Source organism: Stegostoma tigrinum, chromosome 2 (assembly GCF_030684315.1).
Source record: "Stegostoma tigrinum isolate sSteTig4 chromosome 2, sSteTig4.hap1, whole genome shotgun sequence".
NCBI lineage: Eukaryota > Metazoa > Chordata > Chondrichthyes > Orectolobiformes > Stegostomatidae > Stegostoma > Stegostoma tigrinum.
Window position 1 is genome coordinate 9,096,241 of NC_081355.1, and position 22,740 is coordinate 9,118,980.

Genomic DNA, 22,740 nt, shown 5'->3' on the forward strand with positions numbered 1-22,740 from the left:
AGTGAGGTTAAAATTGTAGCAGAGATAATGGGAACTGCTGAAGAGTCCGAGATAACACAGTAAGGAGCTGGATGAACACAAGATAATAAAATGTGAGGCTGGATGAACACAGCAGGCCAAGCAGCATCTCAGGAGCACAAAAGCTGACGTTTCGGGCCTAGACCCTTCATCAGAGAGGGGGAAGGGGAGAGGGAACTGGAATAAATAGGGAGAGAGGGGGAGGCGGACCGAAGATGGAGGGTAAAGAAGATAGGTGGGGAGATAGGGAGGGGATAGGTCAGTCCAGGGAAGATGGACAGGTCAAGGAGGTGGGATGAGGTTAGTAGGTAGATGGGGGTGCGGCTTGGGGTGGAGGAAGGGATGAGTGAGAGGAAGAACCAGTTAGGGAGGCAGAGACAGGTTGGACTGGTTTTGGGATGCAGTGGGTGGGGGGGGAAGAGCTGGGCTGGTTGTGTGGTGCAGTGGGGGGAGGGGACGAACTGGGCTGGTTTAGGGATGCAGTAGGGGAAGGGAAGATTTTGAAACTGGTGAAGTCCACATTGATATCATTAGGCTGCAGGGTTCCCAGGCGGAATATGAGTTGCTGTTCCTGCAACCTTCGGGTGGCATCATTGTGGCAGTGCAGGAGGCCCATGATGGACATGTCATCTAGAGAATGGGAGGGGGAGTGGAAATGGTTTGCGACTGGGAGGTGCAGTTGTTTGTTGCGAACTGAGCGGAGGTGTTCTGCAAAGCGGTCTCCAAGCCTCCGCTTGGTTTCCCCAATGTAGAGGAAGCTGCACCGGGTACAGTGGATGCAGTATACCACATTGGCAGATGTGCAGGTGAACCTCTGCTTAATGTGGAATGTCATCTTGGGGCCTGGGATAGGGGTGAGGGAGGAGGTGTGGGGGCAAGTGTAGCATTTCCTGCGGTTGCAGGGGAAGGTGCCGGGTGTGGTGGGGTTGGAGGGCAGTGTGGAGCGAGCAAGGGAGTCACGGAGAGAGTGGTCTCTCCGGAAAGCAGACAGGGGTGGGGATGGAAAAATGTCTTGGGTGGTGGGGTCGGATTGTAAATGGCGGAAGTGTCGGAGGATGATGCGTTGTATCCGGAGGTTGGTAGGGTGGTGTGTGAGAACGAGGGGGATCCTCTTAGGGCGGTTGTGGCGGGGGCGGGGTGTGAGGGATGTGTTGCGGGAAATACGGGAGACGCGGTCAAGGGCGTTCTCGATCACTGTGGGGGAAAAGTTGCGGTCCTTGAAGAACTTGGACATCTGGGATGTGCGGGAGTGGAATGTCTTATCGTGGGAGCAGATGCGGTGGAGGCGGAGGAATTGGGAATAGGGGATGGAATTTTTGCAGGAGGGTGGGTGGGAGGAGGTGTATTCTAGGTAGCTGTGGGAGTCGGTGGGCTTGAAATGGACATCAGTTACAAGCTGGTTGCCTGAGATGGAGACTGAGAGGTCCAGGAAGGTGAGGGGTGTGCTGGAGATGGCCCAGGTGAACTGAAGGTTGGGGTGGAAGGTGTTGGTGAAGTGGATGAACTGTTTGAGCTCCTCTGGGGAGCAAGAGGCGGCGCCGATACAGTCATCAATGTACCGGAGGAAAAGGTGGGGTTTGGGGCCTGTGTAGGTGCGGAAGAGGGACTGTTCCACGTAACCTACAAAGAGGCAGGCATAGCTGGGGCCCATGCGGGTGCCCGTGGCCACCCCCTTAGTCTGTAGGAAGTTCATCCAGCCTCACATTTTATTATCTTGGAATTCTCCAGCATCTGCAGTTCCCATTATCTCTGGATGAACACAGCAGGCCAAGCAGTATCTTAGGAGCATCAGTGATAGTAGGAACTGCTGATGCTGGAGTCTGAGACAACAAGATGTGGAGCTAGAGCAACACAGAAGGCCAGGCAGGATCAGAGGAGCAGGAAAGCTGACGTTCTGGGTCCAGCCCAAATCATCAGCTTTACTGTGCCTCTGATGCTGCCCGGCCTGCTGTGTTCATCCAGCTCCACACCTTGTTATCTTATTGTAAGCTGGCTCAGTGTTCCCCTGATGTGACTTTTTCGCGAGCCTTGCTAAATTTGATGTTAGCCAGCGTTGACAGGTTAACTCAAGGAAAATGGTTCAAAAGTGATCCACGCTGGCTTTAACTCTATTTGAATTCTGACTCTCACCAGTAAACTGTTCAGAGGAGACACCACCGCCAGCTACAGAGACCAGTACTTGGGTGAAAGATTTATGAGAGACCTGGGGGACAAGTTTTTCACATGTGTGGTTCATATGTGGATAGAGCTGCACAGTTAAGTGGTGGGTGCAGATACAGTTATAACATTTGAAAAATATTTGAATAGGTACATCAATAGAAAGGTTTTTGAGGGAACTGGTTCGAATACAGGCAAGTGGGACTAGTTTAGTTTGGGAAGCTTGATCAGCGTGGACGAGTTGGACGGAATGGTCTCTTTCCGTGTTGTGTGACTCCACGAAATGAAAAGTTTGAACCAGTTGCTCGCATGTGGACTTTGACCAAAATGTCTCACTGAGATAGCTTGTATCATACCTGAGGGAGAGTATCACTTGCTGGGGTATAGGCATACTGAGATAACAAAGTGTGGGGCTGGATGAACACAGCAGGCCAAGCAGCGTCTCGGGAGCACCAAAGCTGACGTTTCAGCCTAGACCATGCTGAGTCTAGGCTACATTCTTCCAAGTAATCCCTTTTGTCCTAGATATGCAGCCTCAGGTCCTTGAGGTATTGAATTGACATTGTACCAGCCTTTGTTCTGTTAATTATTTGGCTAACATTGGACTAGGGTTGTTTTTATTTGGCTTAGTGTTGAAATACGGACTATAAGTCGCTATATTTTTACCTTTCCGTTTCAGAACTGAGGACAGTGATAAGAAGCTAGGGCAGCCAGGGACCCCCGGATCCAAAGACTTACAGGCAGCTCTCCGGCGCCTTTCTTTGAGGCGAGAGAATTATCTCTGTGAGAGGAGATTTTTCGAAGACGAACGGGAGAGGAAGTTGCAAGAGCTTGCAGAAAAAGGAGAAATCTCGAGTGGCTCTGCGACGCCAACCGAAAGCATCATGTCTCTGGGAACCAACCTGTCTGGGATATCTGATTTCACGAGGTTCTCAGGAATGTCTTTCAGCAGCCGTTCATACCTGCCAGAGAAATTGCAGATTGTAAAGCCCTTGGAAGGTGATACGAGGCAACGCTCTCTCTTTGTCCTGGTCTTCGATACTCTTTGGTCTCTAATGCACCATAAACCATCAGGAGCGCTTTGTACCAAGTATTCTTTCTATTTCAGAGATAGCCAGCCACGGTGTTGGTTTGAGGTTCCTCTGAAATAATCCTGTCTTTTGACCCTTCTGAGAATTGTTACAATGCTCGCTATTGTTGGAAAACCAACCAAATTTTTAATATTAAAGAAATCACCATCAGCCGCCTTGGTTTAAAGTATCCATTTGTGTCTGTTTTGGATCTTTTACTACTCTTGATTAACAAACTAAGAGCATCATGTTCATTAACTGCAAAGGAAATTTGGTATTCATTGGGTTAAGTATAAAGGAATATTTCTCAGTCTTCCTGTAATTTAAAAAAAACATTAATTTCTTTAAAGCTAAATTCAGTTATGTATTTAATTAAAAAAGATACTTTTATTATTATTTGAGAGACAAACAAGTTTGTTTAATTTGTTTCATCCTGTTCACTCATTTCTCAGTTAATGCTGTTGAGGTAGAGCATTACTAATTCATTCATTCTTATTACAAATAAAATGTTCATTGGATTTCTGTCTTTCACTTTTGGTTTCTGTCTCTCTCATTTCTATTCTTTCTTCCTTTCCATCTTGTGTGTGTTGAAAATCAGTTCAATTTGAATTTCTCTCCCCCCCCCCCCCCCAAAACCGTGTTAGGTTTGTTTGCACTCTTTCAGTTTATGACATAAGGTACTGTGACAAAAGAGAGCGAAAGTGCAAGTTTTAGTGATGGTAGACTCAGGCTATCAAGAGAGTCAGACATTGAATTACATGTGGATAGATAGTACCCTTTTTTATTAAATATAATTAAGACTTTGTTTGGAAAGGTGCTGTATTTTCCAACAAATTTAGCTCATGTTCCAAATACTTACTTATGGAATTGCCTTTGAGTCACATTAACAAGGAATCTTATTGTACTGACCATGTAAAAATGGATGAAACCTCATTTAAAATCTGACTTGCAGAGGGCAGGACTTGTTTTTTTGAACTGATTAACACCAGCAACAGTAACGGGCTCATGGTAAAGTTTATTCGTTGGGAAGTGGCGAGGAAACTGCTTGTATGCCAGAGGCCTATATTTGGTACTTAGTGCATAGCAAAAGGCATTTATTCTGTCAAATCATTAGAAGTGTGATTGTGAAATATTTTGATTAAAATTATGTTACTATATTTGAGTGGTAATCTTGACATCTACTTTGATTATGGCCTTTGTGCAAAGAGAAAAACAGGTGCAGCTTATAAACTACTAGCCATTTTACTAGCATAAACATTTGAATGAAAAACAACTGGGTGTTTGTTAGAAGGCACGTCCTAGTCAATCTTTTGTAGACTGAATTTCCTTTGCAAGCACTATATGAACATGATTTTTGGTGACTCTGCTTGGAGCTAATTTGTAAATAGGCAACCATTGCGTAAAATTGGTTGCTTGCATATACAGACATTTGAAACTATTACATTGCTGTGTTCATAAAATTTGTTTAAAATGATTATATATCTTGAAACACAAGTACAGTATTATTCCCCATGTTTAAGAATGGATTTATTGACAATACATAAAAATATTTGCATCGTCAAAAGTATTAGCTTGTGACGCAGTCTTTTGACAAGCTCTCAATTAACTTTAAGCTAGATCCACTGCTTGATAGTATACCAGAATGTATCAGCCAAGACACCTGCAGTTTCTGCCACTGTTTTGTGCTGACTTAGCTCATCTCAGCCCTGTGGAGTCCTGTAATTGGCTTCTGTGGACTCCTGCTCATAATTGCTGTTCAGTATCTTAGGCTGGAGTGTTAAGTGTGTCCTCTAGTGAGCTACTGGAAGTTTGTCAGTGCCCATGAGAGAGAATATCCCAGTGCAAATCAATACCGTAAGGAAAGGTAAAAATAAGTGCTTTCTATTTCCTGAATTTCACCTTCATCTGAGCAACCAATTGTAAGGATGATAGTGAAACTAGCAAGTTTCTTTTTAAGAGGCTAGCGTATGCATGTGGAAACAGATTAATTTCCTCTTCACCTGTAAGTGTGAACTTCAATGCAATGCTGATACCTACAACTGGAAGTGGACGTATGTATTTGCAGTGATCCATACCGGTAATGTTATCAGAATTTTGACTTACTGTGGAAGCATTTGTTAACAAAAACAGGTGTTAACAATTGGAAAATGCTTATTTAATTTGCCTCGGGCATTACTTGTCTTGAAGTGTATATTCTCCAATTTATTTGCCACTAACCCAGCTTTGTACTAATTTTGCTCCAAAAGTGACTAACGCTAATATGTCATCTAACAGTGGAGGTTTGCCAGAAGTATCCTAAAGGAGGGAAATTAACTGCACTAATTATAATGACTAAACTGAAATTGTACCTTGCAATCTCCGATGGATTGCAGTAATAGCATGCTTGCCTCTTAAAAGGTTAAAACATCTCATGGGGTGACAAAACATCAGTTGGGAGGGCAGGCTTCCAGTATTTCACAGTTTTCTGTTAAGTTGATTTTTTTTTAAGAAAAAGCACTGTTTAACACGTCACCACATGAGTTGATGTGGTGCATGCAGCATGTAATATTAGGGAAAGTATTTTTAAATTTAGGTGCTTAAAATAACTCGTAAATGCATTAAAAGCGCATGCATGACTTGGCAGTGCAACACTTCGGCCCACTGCTTAAATCACTGCTATTAACTGTTTTTATTTTAGTAGCCACCTGTACTTGATTATAGATACATATGTGTTTGTCTTAACAGGTTCAGCAACTTTGCACCACTGGCAACAACTGGCCCAGCCAAACCTGGGAGGAATCCTTGACCCACGGCCTGGTGTTGTCACCAAGGGCTTCAGGCCTCTGGAGCTGGACACTGAGCAGGTGTACCATTTAACAGATTACGAAGAAGATGAACCCGGTGACCCTGCTTTCCGGGGCCTAGCTACCTCAACCCCGGTGCAGCACAGGGAGACCTCAGGTGAGAGGTCGAATGAGCAAGTGCCTGTATCACGCAGCAAGACGTTAGTGATGCAGTATCAGCCAAACAGAGTGGAGACACAGGAGACAGCGGACGGTGATGAGGCTTCTGGTGAGGGAGCATCTCCTGTCACGTAGAATTACCATTCGACAGGATGTTAACTCAATGTTAGAGCATTTGGTTCAGGTCAAAATTCTGCGCCTCAATTGTTATGACTTAAGTGGTGCACTTGTATTCTTTGATCAGTTTCAAATTTAAAACTTAATATAGCATAGAAACTGGCATAGAAATTCGGCTGCCATTCCGTTAAAAGATCTTATTTGCGATTCAGTATATCACTCTTCTTTTTGAAGCATGTGTTAGTTTTCACCTATTACTTTGTTTCTCTTGCTTTGTTAGGTCTTCACTCTATGATGTGGCGGGATAATGTATTTGTGAATCTCGCTGTTTGTATGTTAGCCCGGCAGGGAATAGTTATTTGCAAAGTAGGAATTATGGACCCTAATTATGTTAATCTGCATTTTGGAGGTTATATAAATTCCACTTAGGGATCAGATGAATATCTATAAACAGTTGGAAACTGTGCTGCCATGTTTTCAGCTCATTTAAATTCAGCAGAATCTATATTCTGTCTTCTATAATGCACATGGCAGATCCCTTATTTAATACTTCCATTTGAACGTTGTCAGTATGTTGGCTAAGGTGTGTATGTAATTAGGTTAAGCTATTGTCAGACACTGAAGTGCCAAAAACAAACTGGTTTCTTGTTTCTGAGAGCCTCGCGCCAACTTTGCAACCAACTCAAACAATACAAATTCACCAGTATGTCCTTTTAAGTTGCATACAACTTATTTTAAAACATTTATAATTTAATTGGTGAGTTTGTGACAAAAGTAAAAATTTCCACTAACTCAGTGACTTCATTGAACCAGTGACCAATCATGATCATCAGTTGTGCATTTTTAATGTGGTGCCTCAAGATCATCATCTCTGGGATTGGGAGGAAGTGGGCCATGATAACGAGAGTCCTGATTTCAATGGGGTTTCCCAATGGCCTTTTGTTTCTTCTGTCCTTTCTTCCTTTTAAAGCCTTGCCTGCTGCTTGGATCAAAAATATTAGTCACCCTCTAGTTCTGACTAAATCAATAGCCAATTATTTGTGAATGAACTGGCCAAAATTGGCAAATAATTTCTGCATAGTATTTACAGTTAGTCATGCCTTTTGGTTGATGTTGCTGCCAGCTGTCTCCCAGTGGGGATTAAGACCGCAATCACTGAGTTTTAAACTTCCCCCTGCTTTGCATGGGCCCACAAAAGCTAAAGGTGGTATTTTAACTCACCACCAGTATGACTGAGATCTCCTACTTCAGGATAGATGGTCTGAGTGGCTGAGCCATACACTGGAGAGAATTGTTATGCTGTTCTCAATAAGAATATGCCACTGGATATCGGCCAGCAGCTGTGTAATTATGTCCCAACATTAGATATTGCTTCCAGGAAGGAGAATTGATGTCTTGACTTTGTCTTCCATTTGTTTCACTTGCATTGCTAATTATTTTCAGAAAAGCAGTTTCATGGAGGGGGAGGTGATTCAAAGAAATCTCTTGTAACTGATGTATAGTACAAATGCAACAAGTTAACTGGCTTGTGATCTAGAAACTGTTGTGATTCTACCCTTCTGGTGAATAAGGTACTTAAAACCAACCTAACTTTGCTAGTTAAAGAATGGAGTTTCGCTCTGCAACTAACTTCCTCCAGTTTCTCCGGAGTTTTAAAACAAGATTACTTGAGGACTTTGTTTTGCATGATGTGGAGGTGCCAATGTTGGACTGGGTTGGACAAAGTCAGAAATCTCTCAACATCAGGTTATAGTCCAACGGCTTTATTCAACATCATGAGCTTTCAGAATGCTACCCCTTCATCACTCAACGTGACAAAGGAACAGTGCTTTGATAGTTTGTGATTTCAGATAAACCTGTTGGACTGTAACCTGGTGTTGTGATTTCTGACTGATTTGCATGGATTGACTGAAAAGATAATTTCTTAAATTAAGATTCTTTATTATTTAAATCCATTACCCGCCTAGAATATTATTTAATGTATTTTTATTTAACTATTTCCTGTGACGTTTTGAAGATTTTTCTAAAGCCCCACAACTGAGGCTGATGAGTGCAATGATTAGGATATTCTCTGTAAAGTGTACTACTTAAAAACTCTCGGAGCCAAGATTGCAGTCATGGAGAAAGGGGCTTACACGTTTAGATACATCATTATAGCAGATCTGCTGCATCTGTATGTGTGCTAGAAAGCTAAATAGCAGTATTTTTTTAAAAAGTAATTTCCATTGGATTTTCTCAGTTATGCCAGTCCTTGTTCTCCCTGCTTCAAAGTTTATGAAGTCTTTTAAGAAAGTGAACTTATTTTTGCGATTGAAGATGCAGATAGATTAGATAATGTAGATTTGCAGAAAACGAAAACTAATGCCGTAACATTCAAGTATTATTTAAACAGGGGAAAAATAGTTTTGATCTCTCATTATTTCATGTTTTTATGGCACAACACAGCCCTTACTCTGTATCTAAATGGGTCCAAGCCAGTTTGTGAGACAGAAACCAAAATTCTTTTCTTTGTGTGAGTTTAACTACTCAGTCTAGCAGTTCACTCTGCACCCAGTCACATTTGTTCCCCCCTTTATCACCACCCAGTCAATGATAATATCTCTGAACAGAACAATTAGAAAATATGACAAACCACGAGAGCAGGCGGGACTTAAATTTCTTTGTCCAGAGTTAGAGATATCACCACTGTGCCACAAGAGAGCCTTCAATCTGTTTTATAATTTTTTTTGTTTTATTTAACCTATTTTTCCTAATTAACCTGTCTCAGATGTTATTAAACACTTAAGGTGGGGCTTGAATCCAGACATCCTGGTTGAAAGATATGGACACTACCCCTGTGCCAGAAGAGCCCTTGTTTCTCCTGCCAACCCATTTTTCTAATCACCCTGTTCAGAAATGTTATTGTACCCCTCTGGGGCAGGTGGGGCTTAAACCTGGGCCTCCTGGCTCAGGGGTGGAGGCACTGCCAATTGCTGCAAGAGGATCCCTGTCTCTTCTCTTCCCCCCACCCCTCCACCACCCACTTATATGAGCTAAGTCAATTAGTGAGTTTACTAACCCCAATCGCTTGTCGAAATACTTGCTGTGTTAACATTGTAGAGGAGGGCTTACGTTCTTCATGATCTGCCAGCTCTTGTTATGTGCCACTTCCTCAATGTTGTTCGAGAATCAATGGAATTGAGGTTTCTCTTCATCTGTTCCCAAGTGAATTGATAAACACTCAGCCGTGATTGTAAGTGTGATTCTTTCAGCTTCAGCTGTTCCAAGCAGAGTCATTGATCTTACATAGCATTATCGATGTGTTGATTTGGGATGTTGAAATAATGGCATAATGAGATTTAAAAATTAATGCCTTCTACCCTTCCCAATCCAGACACACCCAAACTCCTGCAGGCGAAAACATAAATTTTAAAAGTACATTTAAGAATGAAACAATACAAAATCTCAGAATTATTGTACCTGATTTTGGAGAAAGATGGATGGCTGGTCTGGAAAGGGTTATGTAATCTGGGGTTGACTTTGTCAAAAATTGACTTTTTTTTGCTTTTATAATTGCTGCAATAGCTGCTGATGCCTGTGTTTTCTGCTGTTTTCCTTCCCTCTCCACCACAACCTCTCGATCTCTTACTTCAGTCCACTATCCTGGTAAATGTATGTCACACACCAGCTCCACCTTTACCTTCACAACCTGCCGCATTCTTCACCCCTCTGATGAGCTTGCACAAGTCACTTCAAGGTAAGAGCAGGGCCTTTTACATGTTCGTGTGCTGACAAACTAATTTTAACTTTTCTCTTTTTATTGAAAAACTTACATGCAGGAGGAGTTACTGTTCTGAAGAAGTTGTCGTACTGGATTTAGAATGTTAACTCTGTTGTGCTGTCCACAGATGCTGCCAGACCTGATGAGTTTCTCCAGCATTCCTTTTCTTTTTGCATGAGGAGTTAAACAATTTTGTTCCGTGACTGTTGTTTAACTACAATCAGAGGGATGTGTCTAAATTGTAAAATCTCGCCTCCTTTGCAGATTTAAGTTTAAAACTGGACATAAAACTGACCCCAATAGGGTGGACTGGAGATGGGAGAGATCCCTTGAATTGTGATTAATTTGCTACAGATGCTTCTCTTTAAATTACCTTCATTACAGGCGACTTTGAAATCATTGACAGCAATCTTCCTTGTTAAAATAAATTGGTTTTACTATTCATATAGACTGGTCGCCATCCTAAGCAAGTTTGTTATTGGCTGTATCCATCAGTTATTTCTAAAATGTAAAGTCTATTCATGTGAACGTACATACAAATTCTGAGGAAAGTAGGCCCTTCAAGCCTGCTTTGACATTCAACAAGTTCATGTCTTCTCTGTTTGCGTTCCAAATTTCTCTCTCCCTCTATCCCCGAAACCCTTTGATCCCCTTGCCTAACAAGTATCCATGCAACTCTGCCTTAAAAATATTCGACACCATTGGTTTGATTGCTTTTTGAGTTAGAGTTCCAAAGTTGTACAACCCTCCTGAGAGAAAAAGAAACTCCCTATCTCTTCCCTAAAAGGGGGACTCCTGATTTTAAAACAATGCCTCCTAGTTCTGAACTTGTCCACAAGAGGAAACATCCTTTCTGTGTCCATCTTATCAAGACCAGTTAAGACTCGTTTTCATTAAAAGTTTTAAAAAAAGCCCAGCCTCTCCAAACTTTTTCCTCATAAGACAACTCATTCATTCCAGGCATCAGTCCAATCAACCACCTCTGACCTAGCATTTACATCCTTCCCGAAATAACTGACTCACAACATCCTGACTTTTTAATATTACATTTCTCTTGTAATAAAGGAAAGCACTCCATTAGCCACCTTGATCTCTTGAGGCATAATGTTTTGTGACTCATGCACGTGATCACCTAGATCTGAGATAATAGGAACTGCAGATGCTGGAGAATCCGAGATAACAAGGTGTGGAGCTGCATGAACGCAGCAGGCCAAGCAGCATCTTAAGAACGGGAAAGCTAATGTTTCCGGTCTAGACCCTTTGTCAGACCCAAAACGTCAACTTTCCTGCTCCTATGATGTTGCTTGTCCTGTGTTCATCCAGCTCCACACCTTGTTATCTCTTAACACCTAGACCTATCTGCACTTCAGAATTCCACAAGTGTTTAAATGTTAAAACAGCATTTTATTATTTTCCTGCAAAGTGAACAGCTCCCATTATAATCCTATCTTCTTGATTTCTGATGACACATGACCCAGTCTGCAACAAAGTAAAACGAAGAATCGTGAATGCTAAAAATCTCAAACACAAAAACAGAAATTGCTGGAGAAACTCAGGTTTGCCAGCATTTGTTGGGAGAGAAAATAGAATTAACACTTCCTCTTGTTTTCTCACCACCAATGCTGCCAGATCTGCTGAGTTATGTCACTTTGCATCCTTGTTAGGTCATGTTCGCAACAAACTTTCCCATGTGTCATGCTTACAAACTAATTTATTGTGCATTTATGTACACGATCTCTGTTACAGAGCAAAGTCTAACTTTAAGGGACTTATAGATAAAATTACTGGAATAAATTGGTACAGTCTGTACTATTTAAACCAGGCACAAACTAATTAAAACCCACCACATTTTTGACAACATTAATTTAGGAGACCAATATTTCATCTCAAGCTGTACTCTTCCTAGAAATGACCCTGTTCGATTCCTCCAAATTTTCAGTGGTGTTTATCTATTTATGCATATGAGTTTTAACACTAGCAAACCCCTGGAGGCATGCCCTAGAGTTGAACAGAAATGGCATTTATAAACCTAATTTGTGTGATGATTTGCGACTTTGAAGATATGGACCAATTTAATTTCAGGTACCAAAATTGTGCAGTCAAGTATCTGAAAGAGATCAGACCTTCCGCTGTTATGTGCAACTGCCGACAGAATGAGTTAGAAAGCTCTAAATGCACGACAATGCAAATACTAACAGTATTGGCATAAAAATGCAATGAACAACTCTAACAACAAACGATCTTCCACAGGTCTGATGAGGATGATCAAATTACAGTATATCATCGCATTTGAAGGGGAAAAATAGGGCAAAGGTTGACCCAAGAGGGTGAGATACACTGCCAGTGATATCCAAGCTGGCCCAATAGAAATGGAAGTGAGGCATGTGGAAAACTTAATAAACCTAACCAAGGAGTTGATTGCTGCACAATCCCTAACGTTGTTTTGCCTAGCACTAGTATATCAAGCTAACCGTTTCTCACCATTCAACATTGTTCAGTTATGTAGTTGGTGCATGGAGGTGATATTTGAAAAGTGCCACACACAGGGGAAAAACTTGGTGACAAGTGAGCCGATGTTCAAAGTGACCTGTTTTAGCATTCTCAAATGCCTGGTTATCAAGGAGTGTTCCCCTGTTGATGATTGTTGCCTTTTTTGATAATTTCCAATTACTGGCAGCAATATATTGTTTTACTGCTTCCCATTAATTAAGGTGAAATGTAAGAAAACATGACACGAGAATTGAAGTCTTGATTTTTGTAGATTCTGCCTCAACTGTTTAATCTGTTGAGACAAAACTCTGTGTAAATATTCCTTATTTCTACAATGGCAGGATGATGTTGCAGAATCCCAGAATATTTGCTTGTCACAGCCTCATCCTGTTCAAATTTCACTCATCCTTTGTACTTCAGAGAATAGCCTGCTCTGAAGTCATGCAAACAGCACCATTGCTACATGGCATACTTGATCATCTCAAATTGCGCCGATCTTAATCTCACTTGTAAACATATGTCTGTTTAGCTCCTTTTGATTTGTTAAGTTATACAGCATTGACTTATCTGCTTTTGGAAGTAGTGACTGTAGGAATGCTTTAACAGCTAGAAGTTGCACATTTTAACAGGGGGAAAACTAGGCAGATAAGTTTGTAGACAGGCCATGTTATGTAGGATGTGGCAGCATTTGCATCTACAGAAATCTTTGTGTGTACACATTTCTGTCAGTATGTTTAATTTGCACAAATGTTCCTTATCTCGATTTGGTTAAACCAGGTCCACGTGTTGTGTCAAATATTACACGTATCAAAATAATCACATACTTAAAGGCAGTGCGGCTAAGTCTGTTGTGGTTGTGATTACAATGATCCTGATGGAGGGAAAGTACATTGGAAATTGACTCCCACTACCCTATGAGCCACAAGCATAAATGTCTTGCACTAACAGCAAACATTTGTCAACTTGCTTCTTATCACTGTTATCTAGAGCAAGAGAGACTTTGACCAGGTTTCTTCAGTAAATTCAAAATAAATTTGATGAAAGAATAAGTTTATTCTTAATTAAACAACCAGCAAAATGCATAATTAACTAAAGTACAATATTCCCCTTACCCCAAGCACATACCATTCCCATATGCAGGTTAGAATGCAGTGCTTGAGAATGTGGTGGAAACAGGTTTAGTGTTTGCTTTAACAAGGGAAGTTCGGTGATAATTTGGAGAGAATTTGCAGAACTATAGGGGAAAAGGTGCCAAGAGTTTCTCTTGTGTTCAGTCAGCGTGGATATGATGGGCAAATGGCAGATTCCTGTTCTAAGATCATTCAATAATACATCAGATGGTATGTAGCGAGGAAAGAAGAGGAATGTGCCATATGGCAATCAGGCAGTTTCCTAGAGTTCAGACTGGAGACCCCTCGCCAGAAAATGCAGTGTTTTTGTTTTGATCAGGAGCATGCTTTTAGGGATGAGCTCGTCACTGAACTTTTAGAAAGTTGATTTTGTGTAGGATCCAGATGGCTATAGAAGGGCAGTGCAGATATTCCAGGTTGTTACTGAAGTTGTGGTGAGGCAAAATTGCATTAATCAGTCATTTAATTTCTTGTGATTTGGAAAATTTAACGGTTGATGGGAGTTTTTAGAATTTTGAAAAGGATAATTGCGGCGAAGAATAGAAGGAAGCATTTTCTGTTGGTGGATAAGTCCAAGATGAAGCAACACAACCTTAAAATGTGATTCAGGCTATCTACAGCAGAAGTGAGAATTTTTAATCACCCCTGCATGAAGAAACACTTAGAACTTGTGCCAAAAATAGCAGTAGTTCTTACCTCAATTAATAAAGTTATGTTTATAATCAATAGACCTTTGTTAGGCAAATGTGTTAAAGACATGGAGTTATAATAGTTATGTCAGATATCACCTATAATCTCTGAATGGTAGAACACGTTGAAGGGAATGGAGCGAATGCTGCCTATTCCCATGCGGTGACTTCTTTTGGAAGTGCAAGGATTTTGGAAAATCCCAGTTCAATGTTGAATAGGCAAGAGCTCCCAGATCAAATCTCCTACTCACTTTAACATTACCTTGGTGATCTTGCCAATTTTTTTGACTGCGTTTGTGTGAGATCATGTGCCATAGGGAAAACTATTGATTTAGGAAATGTGGGCACACTGTTTGAGAGGGGAGACAGCCCTATGTCACCATCCAAAACCCAGAAATACAAGAATGCCAAAATTAGGAGCGGGGTAGATCTTTCCAATTGACCCATCTAGCCCACTCCTTGTTCAGTTTGGTAATGGTGAATTTCTAGCTGCAACCCCACTTTCCTGTTCACTCCCCATATTGTGTGTGAGAAAGTCCGTTGAGTGTGGAAAATCCTTGTCTTTTTTTTAACAAACTGCTTGTGGTGGGAGGGCACCTGATTTTTTTTTCAGGTGGTTGCCACTCTGACTGAACTAACGATTCATCGTCAGAACTTAATGAGGGAAATGAGTTCTCTGTTGTGTCGCAAGGAGCCACTGTTGCTTTGACCTCTTTGCAGACTCCTCTCATGAAGGCTCTTCCATTACCACTTCACTAACAAGTTAAGAAATTGAGAATCCTTAACTACAATAAATCATTGATCATCAGCATGAGGGACACTCGATTGTCCTCCTTTTTGTTTCCCCCTTTTTTACAAGTGTGAGGTGGTGCACTTTGGTAGGAGTAACCGGAAGGCAAAGTACAGGGCTAATGGTAAGATTCTTAGCAGTGTAGATGAGCAGAGAGATCTCTGTGTCCATGTACACAGATCCTTGAAAGTTGCCACCCAGGTTGACAGGGCTGTTAAGAAGGCATACAGTGTTTTAGCTTTTATTAATAGAGGGATCGAGTTCCGGAACCAAGAGGTTATGGTGAAGCTGTACAAAACTCTGGTGCGGCTGCACTTGGAGTATTGCATACAGTTCTGGTCACCGCATTATAAGAATGATGTGGAAGCTTTGGAAAGGGTGCAGAGGAGATTTACTAGGATGTTGCCTGGTATGGAGGGAAGGTCTTACGAGGAAAGGCTGAGAGACTTGAGGCTGCTTTCGTTAGAGAGAAGGAGGTTGAGAGTTAACTTAATTGAGACATATAAAATAATCAGAGGGTTAGATAGGGTGGATAGGGAGAGCCTTTTTCCTAGGATGGTGATGGCGAGCACGAGGGGGCATAGCTTTAAGTTGAGGGGTGAAAGATATAGGACAGATGTCAGAGGTGATTTCTTTACTCAGAGTAGTAAGGGAATGGAACGCTTTGCCTGCAACGGTAGTAGATTTGCCAACTTTAGGTACATTGAAGTCGTCATTGAATGAGCATATGGACGTACATGGAATAGTGTAGGTTAGATGGGCTTCAGATCGGTATGACAGGTCGGCACAACATTGAGGGCCGAAGGGCTTGTACTGTGCTGTTATGTTCTATGTTTTCTTTTCTGTGTAACTGGGCTTGCCTCTGCTTGAAATTTTCCTTCATGTCAGCTATTTTTGTATGCGAATCAGTGTCATGTTTTTCTGTGCTATGTTAAATATAACAATAAATGTAGATGCTTTGGGTTTTGCAGCTTTAATTGATGCATGAATATTTTGCACTGTTCAGACAAAATGTTTCTGTGATTTCAGTATATTCTCTGGTAGAACATATCTGTTTCTTTGGGGTAATTTCAATATTCAAGTCAGTGAGCTTTTTAAACTTTTTTTTGAAGTTTAATTGAGGTGATGGGCTTTGCTGTATGGGATAGCAGTTTATTGCTTGTAACTACATGCTCTTGAGAAGTTGATGGTGACCTATTTTCTCAAATCACTGGAGTCCTTATTGTGTGGATAAGCTCAATGCTGCTAGGGAGGGCAATCTAGAGTTTCGACCGTGACGTTGAAAGAATGGGAACATAGTTCCAAGTCAAGACAGTGTGTGACTTGGAGGACAACCTGCAAGCAGTGGTGTTCTTTCTGCTTAGTGTAATTTTTAAAAAAATCTGTAGAACAGCTGGTTGTTACTTGTTCTTTAGAGTGCCATTTTTTCAAAGAACATGATTAATATTTGTAAAACAATGGTTGCAGTGGAATTGCTAAGTCTTTTGTTTCCTATTTTCTATCCCCATTTTTAGTGTTCACTCTGCACCTACTCCAGTCTGTGGGATCTTGAACAATATAAAGTCAACTCCAGTTGGTACACCGTGTACACCTCGACGCTTGAGCTTGGCTGAATCCTTCACTAACCTCCGGGAAGGTACAACCACACTGAGCATCTCTCTGGGCCTGGTTAAGTTACTGAAGGAGCGAGGGATCTCAGCAGCTGTGTACAATCCCTACAGCTGGGACAGGATGGGCCTTAGCACCACTTCAAACTTCTGCACTCCCAAACCAACCTTTGTACCATCCACCCCGCCCAACTCGCCATTGTATTCCCTGTGCCCATCTCCGCCTCTGTTTGAATGTAAGGGCACTTGCAGTCACTATGACAATTTCCTGGCCTCCAAGCCAGCCAGTTCTATGTTAAAGGAAATGAGAGGCGACAAAGCAGTGAGGCACAGTGAAAGCCAGACAGATGTGAGCATCTCCAAAATCAACCTGGTTGACAAAGTGAAGAGGCTCGGCATTGCCAAAGTTGTTCAGCCAGGCATTGTGCCCGTGCAGGAGTCTTCAGTGATGGATGACAATGGACCCCTTCTTAACAGGCCCCCAGGGTCAGTGAATACTTTTCCCCAGGGCAGTCTGGTGGGTGAGAGTCTCGCATTAGGCTGCACCCAGGTGGTCACTGGTGCTATTGGAGGGATTCAGCTGAACACTGGCATTCGACGGAATCGCAGTTTCCCCACTATGATGGGTGCCAGCATGCAAATGAAGGGACCTGCTCCCATGAGCTCAGGAATCCTTATGGGAGCCAAAATACCCAAACAGACTAACCTACAATAAGGGTTAAGCACAGTGTTGGTTGACTACCGAGAAAACTGACTTTCAGTGTTTGATACATTGACTTAGTGCCTGATCGGAATAGAGCAAACTTTGTATAATTATGTACATAGATTTACAGTCTGAAATTCATTTAAGCAACTAATTTAATTTAAGGTCTTACGTATACATATATGTATATATATTAAGGAAGTAGTCTTCTGTGATTTAAAACATACACTCACATTGAAGTGGATGTTCTAACATTAACTTTTTAATGAAGGCAGGTAGATTGAATTTTGCACTGTAGAATGATTTGACTACACAGTACAATCGGACACCTTGAGCTGCTTGTACTAACTATGCAGTCCGTTTCAGTGTCATCACTGTACCTGTTATGGACATGCAGAGGACATTGTTTTAACTAATGCACTGTATTTTAAAGAAAAATAACTTGTTTCATTGTATGAAACATCATTTTTAAAGTGTGTGTTTTTGCTATTAACTTGAAATGTTGTTTTGACAGCCACATTTATTCATGTACTGATCTCCTTGTTGAAGGATAACTATAGTCTGTAGGTGTGTGCAATGGAGTAAGATTAGTTCTAATAGTAATTACAGAATCCAGTGTTTGTGTGACTTTTGTATTCACTCAAATTGGTGCACGATATGAGGGGAAAGGGAACTTAAATACAAAATTCCCATTTGCACTGTTAGTTGTAAATACATGTTGGTGTCAAAACTGTTCACAACCAACAGCCATCAGGCCCTGTTGAATCTTGAGTTTAGTTTCTCTGACTGAGGTGACTCGCTGTGGTCTCAAACATTTATTCAATATATTTTCGAAACAAATAAGACTATTACTGCATGTGTTTAAACTGCCTCCTTATGATTTCTTACTGTGCAAGTTTTTTTAAAAGTGAATATTGAGATTCGGTTTCCAGTTTTACACCGCAATGTGAATATTGGTCCCCAGTGATTTAATTTCTCTTAATTTGAAGCAGGGAGGGGAGTGAGTTTGAATGTATTGGATGATAAAGCAAGCCTGATATGGTTCCCCATATTGTAGGTCACTACTTGTCCATTAGACATTATGTTAAAGGAAGATGCCAATTGTAAACATACAATCAAGGGGAGTTTCTCCACAAATCAGGCCATGAATGTACAGGGACACAATAACACTTTAAGAATGGCATCTAATGTAAGAGACAGTTTCAACAGTATCAATTCATCCTCAGAGGAGTTGGAATAAATCAGTGTAAACTACTTAAAAACTGTGTCTTTTATTTTAAAGAAATGGTTCTTGTTTGTCATGTATGTAAGAAAGATCGTTCATTTAGTTTCCACACTCTTATCAGGGGATCATGTATAAAACCTAAAACGGGAGTCTCTTGAGGTTCACAATAGTGAACCTACCTCTAAGCCAAGAGGCCTGGGTTCATGTCACACCTGCTCCAGTGTGTGTAATACCAGCTCTGATTGGGTTGATTTAGAAATATCTGAAATCTGATAAGGAACACACTGGTATCAGAAGTCTATCAGAGTCTGCTTGAGTGGTGGTTAGGTGAGGACAGAATCAGTCACTGCTATCCTGGTCCACCCCCTTCATCAATCAGCTTCGTGCTACCTGAACTTCGAAGAAATTAAAGTGGATCACAAACAGGGTAAACTCAAGAGGGTGAATTGGAATTGGTGGGACAGCTTATGGATCATAACCTGCCAAATATCAGCATCCTGGACAGGAAGAGGGTGTAAGCAGATTCCACCAAATGAGCTGAAAGGTATGCAGTTCCTGAATTGAAGGTATATCTTGCAAATAACTTGTTGAAACAGCCAAAATCCTGAAGGGATTTGGCAGGGTTGTTGTTGAAAGTATGTTTTTCATAGTAGAGACTACAACAAGGGGACACTTTTTACAAATGAGGGATCTTCCAGTATTTGTTTTCATTCATTCACATCATTGGCTTGGCCAGCATTTATCGCCCTTCCCGATTGTCAGTCACATTACTGAGAGGCTGGAGTTACATATGGGCTAGACCAAGTAAGGATGGCAGACTACCTTCTAAGGGGCATTATTGAAGGAGATAGGGTGTTGTTTACAACAATTGCAAATGATCCCATAATTTTTTATTCCGTTTCTTTGAGTTCAAGTCCCATCATCCGCTATGGTGGGATTTGAGTCCTATTGCCGAGAACATTATACTGGCATTCTGGAATGTTGACATTATCACTTTGCCACTGTCATCTCCTCTGTTCAGACAGAGCAGAGGACAAGTTATTTGAGAGACTTGGGAGTTTGTGGAACTCTCTTCTCCGGAGACCAATGGAGGCTGGGTCATTGAATACTCAGAAGGCAGAGATAGGTAGACCCTTGATCAAGGAGGAAGCTCAAAGTTATCAAGGGTTGGTGGCAATGTGGAATTGATACCAAAATCAGATCAGTCCTGACCTTGAATGGAGCAGGCTTGAAGGGCTGAATGGCCTACTTTTCCTAATTTGCATCTTTGTAGAAGGCAGGAGGAGGAGGTTATGACTAACATCTCTCATTTTTAGAAGTGCCACTGATATCTGTGTATTCTGGAAAATTTCTACCCTGATTCTAAACCAGTTTTTCCTCATGCAGTTGCTATCAGACTGTTCTGGCTTTTGGCCTTCCTGCTTTTACTTCAGTTCAGTATTGGAAATTTTTCATTTTTAAAATCTCTAACAATAAAGATATTTAACACGCCTCAGCCCACTTTCTAGCATCCATTCCTTATTCAACTGTTAAATAAGGTATACTTACAAAGAATGTTTACAAAGCCATTTGAAGATGCTGGGAATACTTTATACTTGCACGGTAATCTGTTAAACTACTTACTACTTAAAATATTTGGACAGCTTTTGAATTGCATAGGCCATATATTTATCTAATGTTTGTAAGCATGTGTGAGGTTTTGGACTGAAAAGGATAGATCAGAGTACTTTCTAGATGATGAGCATTCAAGTCTGTTGATCTTTAAAATGCTATGAACAAGTGCAGAAAATAACTGAGAAAGCTAATGGAATACTTGCCTTTGTATCCAAAGGACTGGAACACACAGACGCAGAAGTGCCGCAGTCATTCAAAACCCTGGTTAGACCCCACTTGGAATACTGTGACTGTCCCACGTCTGGACACTACACCTCAGGAAGGATATATTGGATTGGAGGGAGTACAGTGTAGGTTTACAAGAATGATAGCTGGACTTCAAGGGTTAAATTATAAATTCCGATTACACAAATTAGGCCCGTTTTGTTCCGAATTTGGAAGGTTAAAGACCTATCTGAAGTCTTTGCTGTATTAACAGGAAATCACAGGCTAAATAAAGAGAAACTACTTTCACTGGTTGGGAATCCTAGAATTAGGGGACAATGGTCTGGGCCTAATTCTCAGATTTGCAGGAGAGATGTTAGGAAGCACTTCTACGTACAAAAGGTGAAGAGGTTTGGAACTCTGCCACCATCAGCAGTTGATGTTAGATCAATTAATTTTAAACCTGAGACTAATACATTTGCTTAAAAAATTATCGAGGAATAGGGGCCAAAGGAAGGTATATGGGTTTAGGTCAATGATCAGTCATGATCTCATTGAATGGGGGTAAAAGCTCAACTCTTGTTCCTTTTGTGAATTCTAAGCCTTTGGGACTTACATTGTGGGAAAAGTTAAATCCTGTTCATTAAATAAATGTCAATTCACTGAAAAGCAACCAATGAACAACAAGTAACCACGACAAAAAGAATCTGAATGGTTGAATACTTGATGAACATTAACCATTTAAACCTTTTAACCCAACTAAACTTCTCCAAATTCAAATCTGCATCAACCTTTTTATTCACTCATGGGATGTGGGTGTTGCTGTTTGGACCAGCGTTTATTGCCCATCCCTGGTTGCCCTTGAGAAGTGGGTAATGAGCTGCTGCCTTGAATTGCTGCGGTACAGGTGTTGTAGATTGACCCACAGTGCTGTCATGGAGGGAATTGCAGGACTTTTACCCAACGATACTGAAGGTGGTAGTGATACATTGCCAGGATGATGAATGGCTTGGAGGGAAACTTGCATATGGTGGTGTTTCCACTTCTCTGCTACCCTTGTCTTTCTAGATGGAAGTGGTCTGGGTTTGGTGGGTGTTGTTTAGGAGGTTTGAGTTTCTGCAGTGCATCTTAGATGCTCAGTGGCAGTGTCTACAGTGGTAAAGGGAGTGGATGCTTGTGGATATGGTGCCAAACAAGTGACTGGTTTGTCTGGATGGTGTTAAGCTTCTTGAGTGTTATTGGAGCTGCACCTATTTGGGCAAGTGGGAAGTATTCTGTCACACTCCTGACTTGTGTCTTGTTGATGGTGCTCAGACTTTTAAGGAATCAGGAGGTGAGTGAGTGCCACAATACCTTTAAATTCAGACCTGTTCTTGTAGCTATGGTGTTTATGTGCAAGTCCAGTTTAGTGGTCAATAGTATCCCCAGGATGTTGACAGTGAATGTCAAGGGATGGAGGTGAGATGGTCTTTACCTCGCATTTCTGTTGCACAAATGTTACTTGCTGCTTGTCAGCCCAAGCCTGGATATTGTCTAGAACTTGTAGCATTTGAACATGAACTGCTTCACTATCTGAGAAGTCACGAATGATGCTGAATATTGTGCAACCATTGGCAAACGTCCCCACTTCTGACCTTTTTGGAGGGAAGGTCAATGATGAAGCAGGTGTAGATGATTGGGCTAGGACATGATCCTGAGGAACTCCTGCAGAGATGCCCTGAAGCTGAGATGAGGGACTTCCAACAACCGTGACTATCTACCTATGTGTATATGACTCGAACCAACTGCTTGCCCAGGGATACTCTGATTCCAGTTTTGTAGGGCTCCTTGATGCCACACTTGGTTGAATGCAGACTTGTTGTCAATGGTAGTCACTCACCACTTTCCTGGAAATCAGGTCTTTTTGTCTATGTTTGAAGCAAGGCCTTAGTTTGGGTTCCACTAGGGACACTCCAACTGCTGATCTCACTAAGTGTCACTGAGCAGGTTATTGCTGAATGGGTGCTGCGTGATAACACTGACACCTTCCATCACTTTACTGATGACTGAGAGTAGAGTGATGGGACAGTATTTGGCTGGTTTGGATTTGTCCTGCTTATGCTGTACAGGACATACTTGGGCAATTTTCCACATTGTTTGTTAGATGTTGTAGCTGTACTGGAACAGCTTGCAGGGGGAGCAGCAAATTCTGGAGCTCATGAGTTCAGTACTATTGTCAGAATGT

At 41.4% G+C, this 22,740-nt stretch overlaps 1 protein-coding gene across 5 annotated transcripts in view; it reads left to right on the forward strand.

Moving 5' to 3' along the window:
- Window positions 1-20,129, forward strand: part of trak1a (trafficking protein, kinesin binding 1a) — a 201,939-nt gene extending 181,810 nt beyond the window's left edge. For 2 of the 5 annotated variants that reach the window (XM_048550854.2, XM_048550844.2), the window contains exons 12-15: window positions 2,855-3,174; window positions 5,970-6,296; window positions 9,938-10,040; window positions 16,678-20,129. In XM_048550854.2, the coding sequence (XP_048406811.2) occupies window positions 2,855-3,174; window positions 5,970-6,296; window positions 9,938-10,040; window positions 16,678-17,485 (1,558 nt within the window). In that variant the 3' untranslated portion in view covers window positions 17,486-20,129. The remainder of the gene's footprint in view (window positions 1-2,854; window positions 3,175-5,969; window positions 6,297-9,937; window positions 10,041-16,677) is intronic. The other 3 variants (XM_048550826.2, XM_048550817.2, XM_048550865.2) reach the window with 3 other exon arrangements.
- Window positions 20,130-22,740: the final 2,611 nt, after the last annotated feature.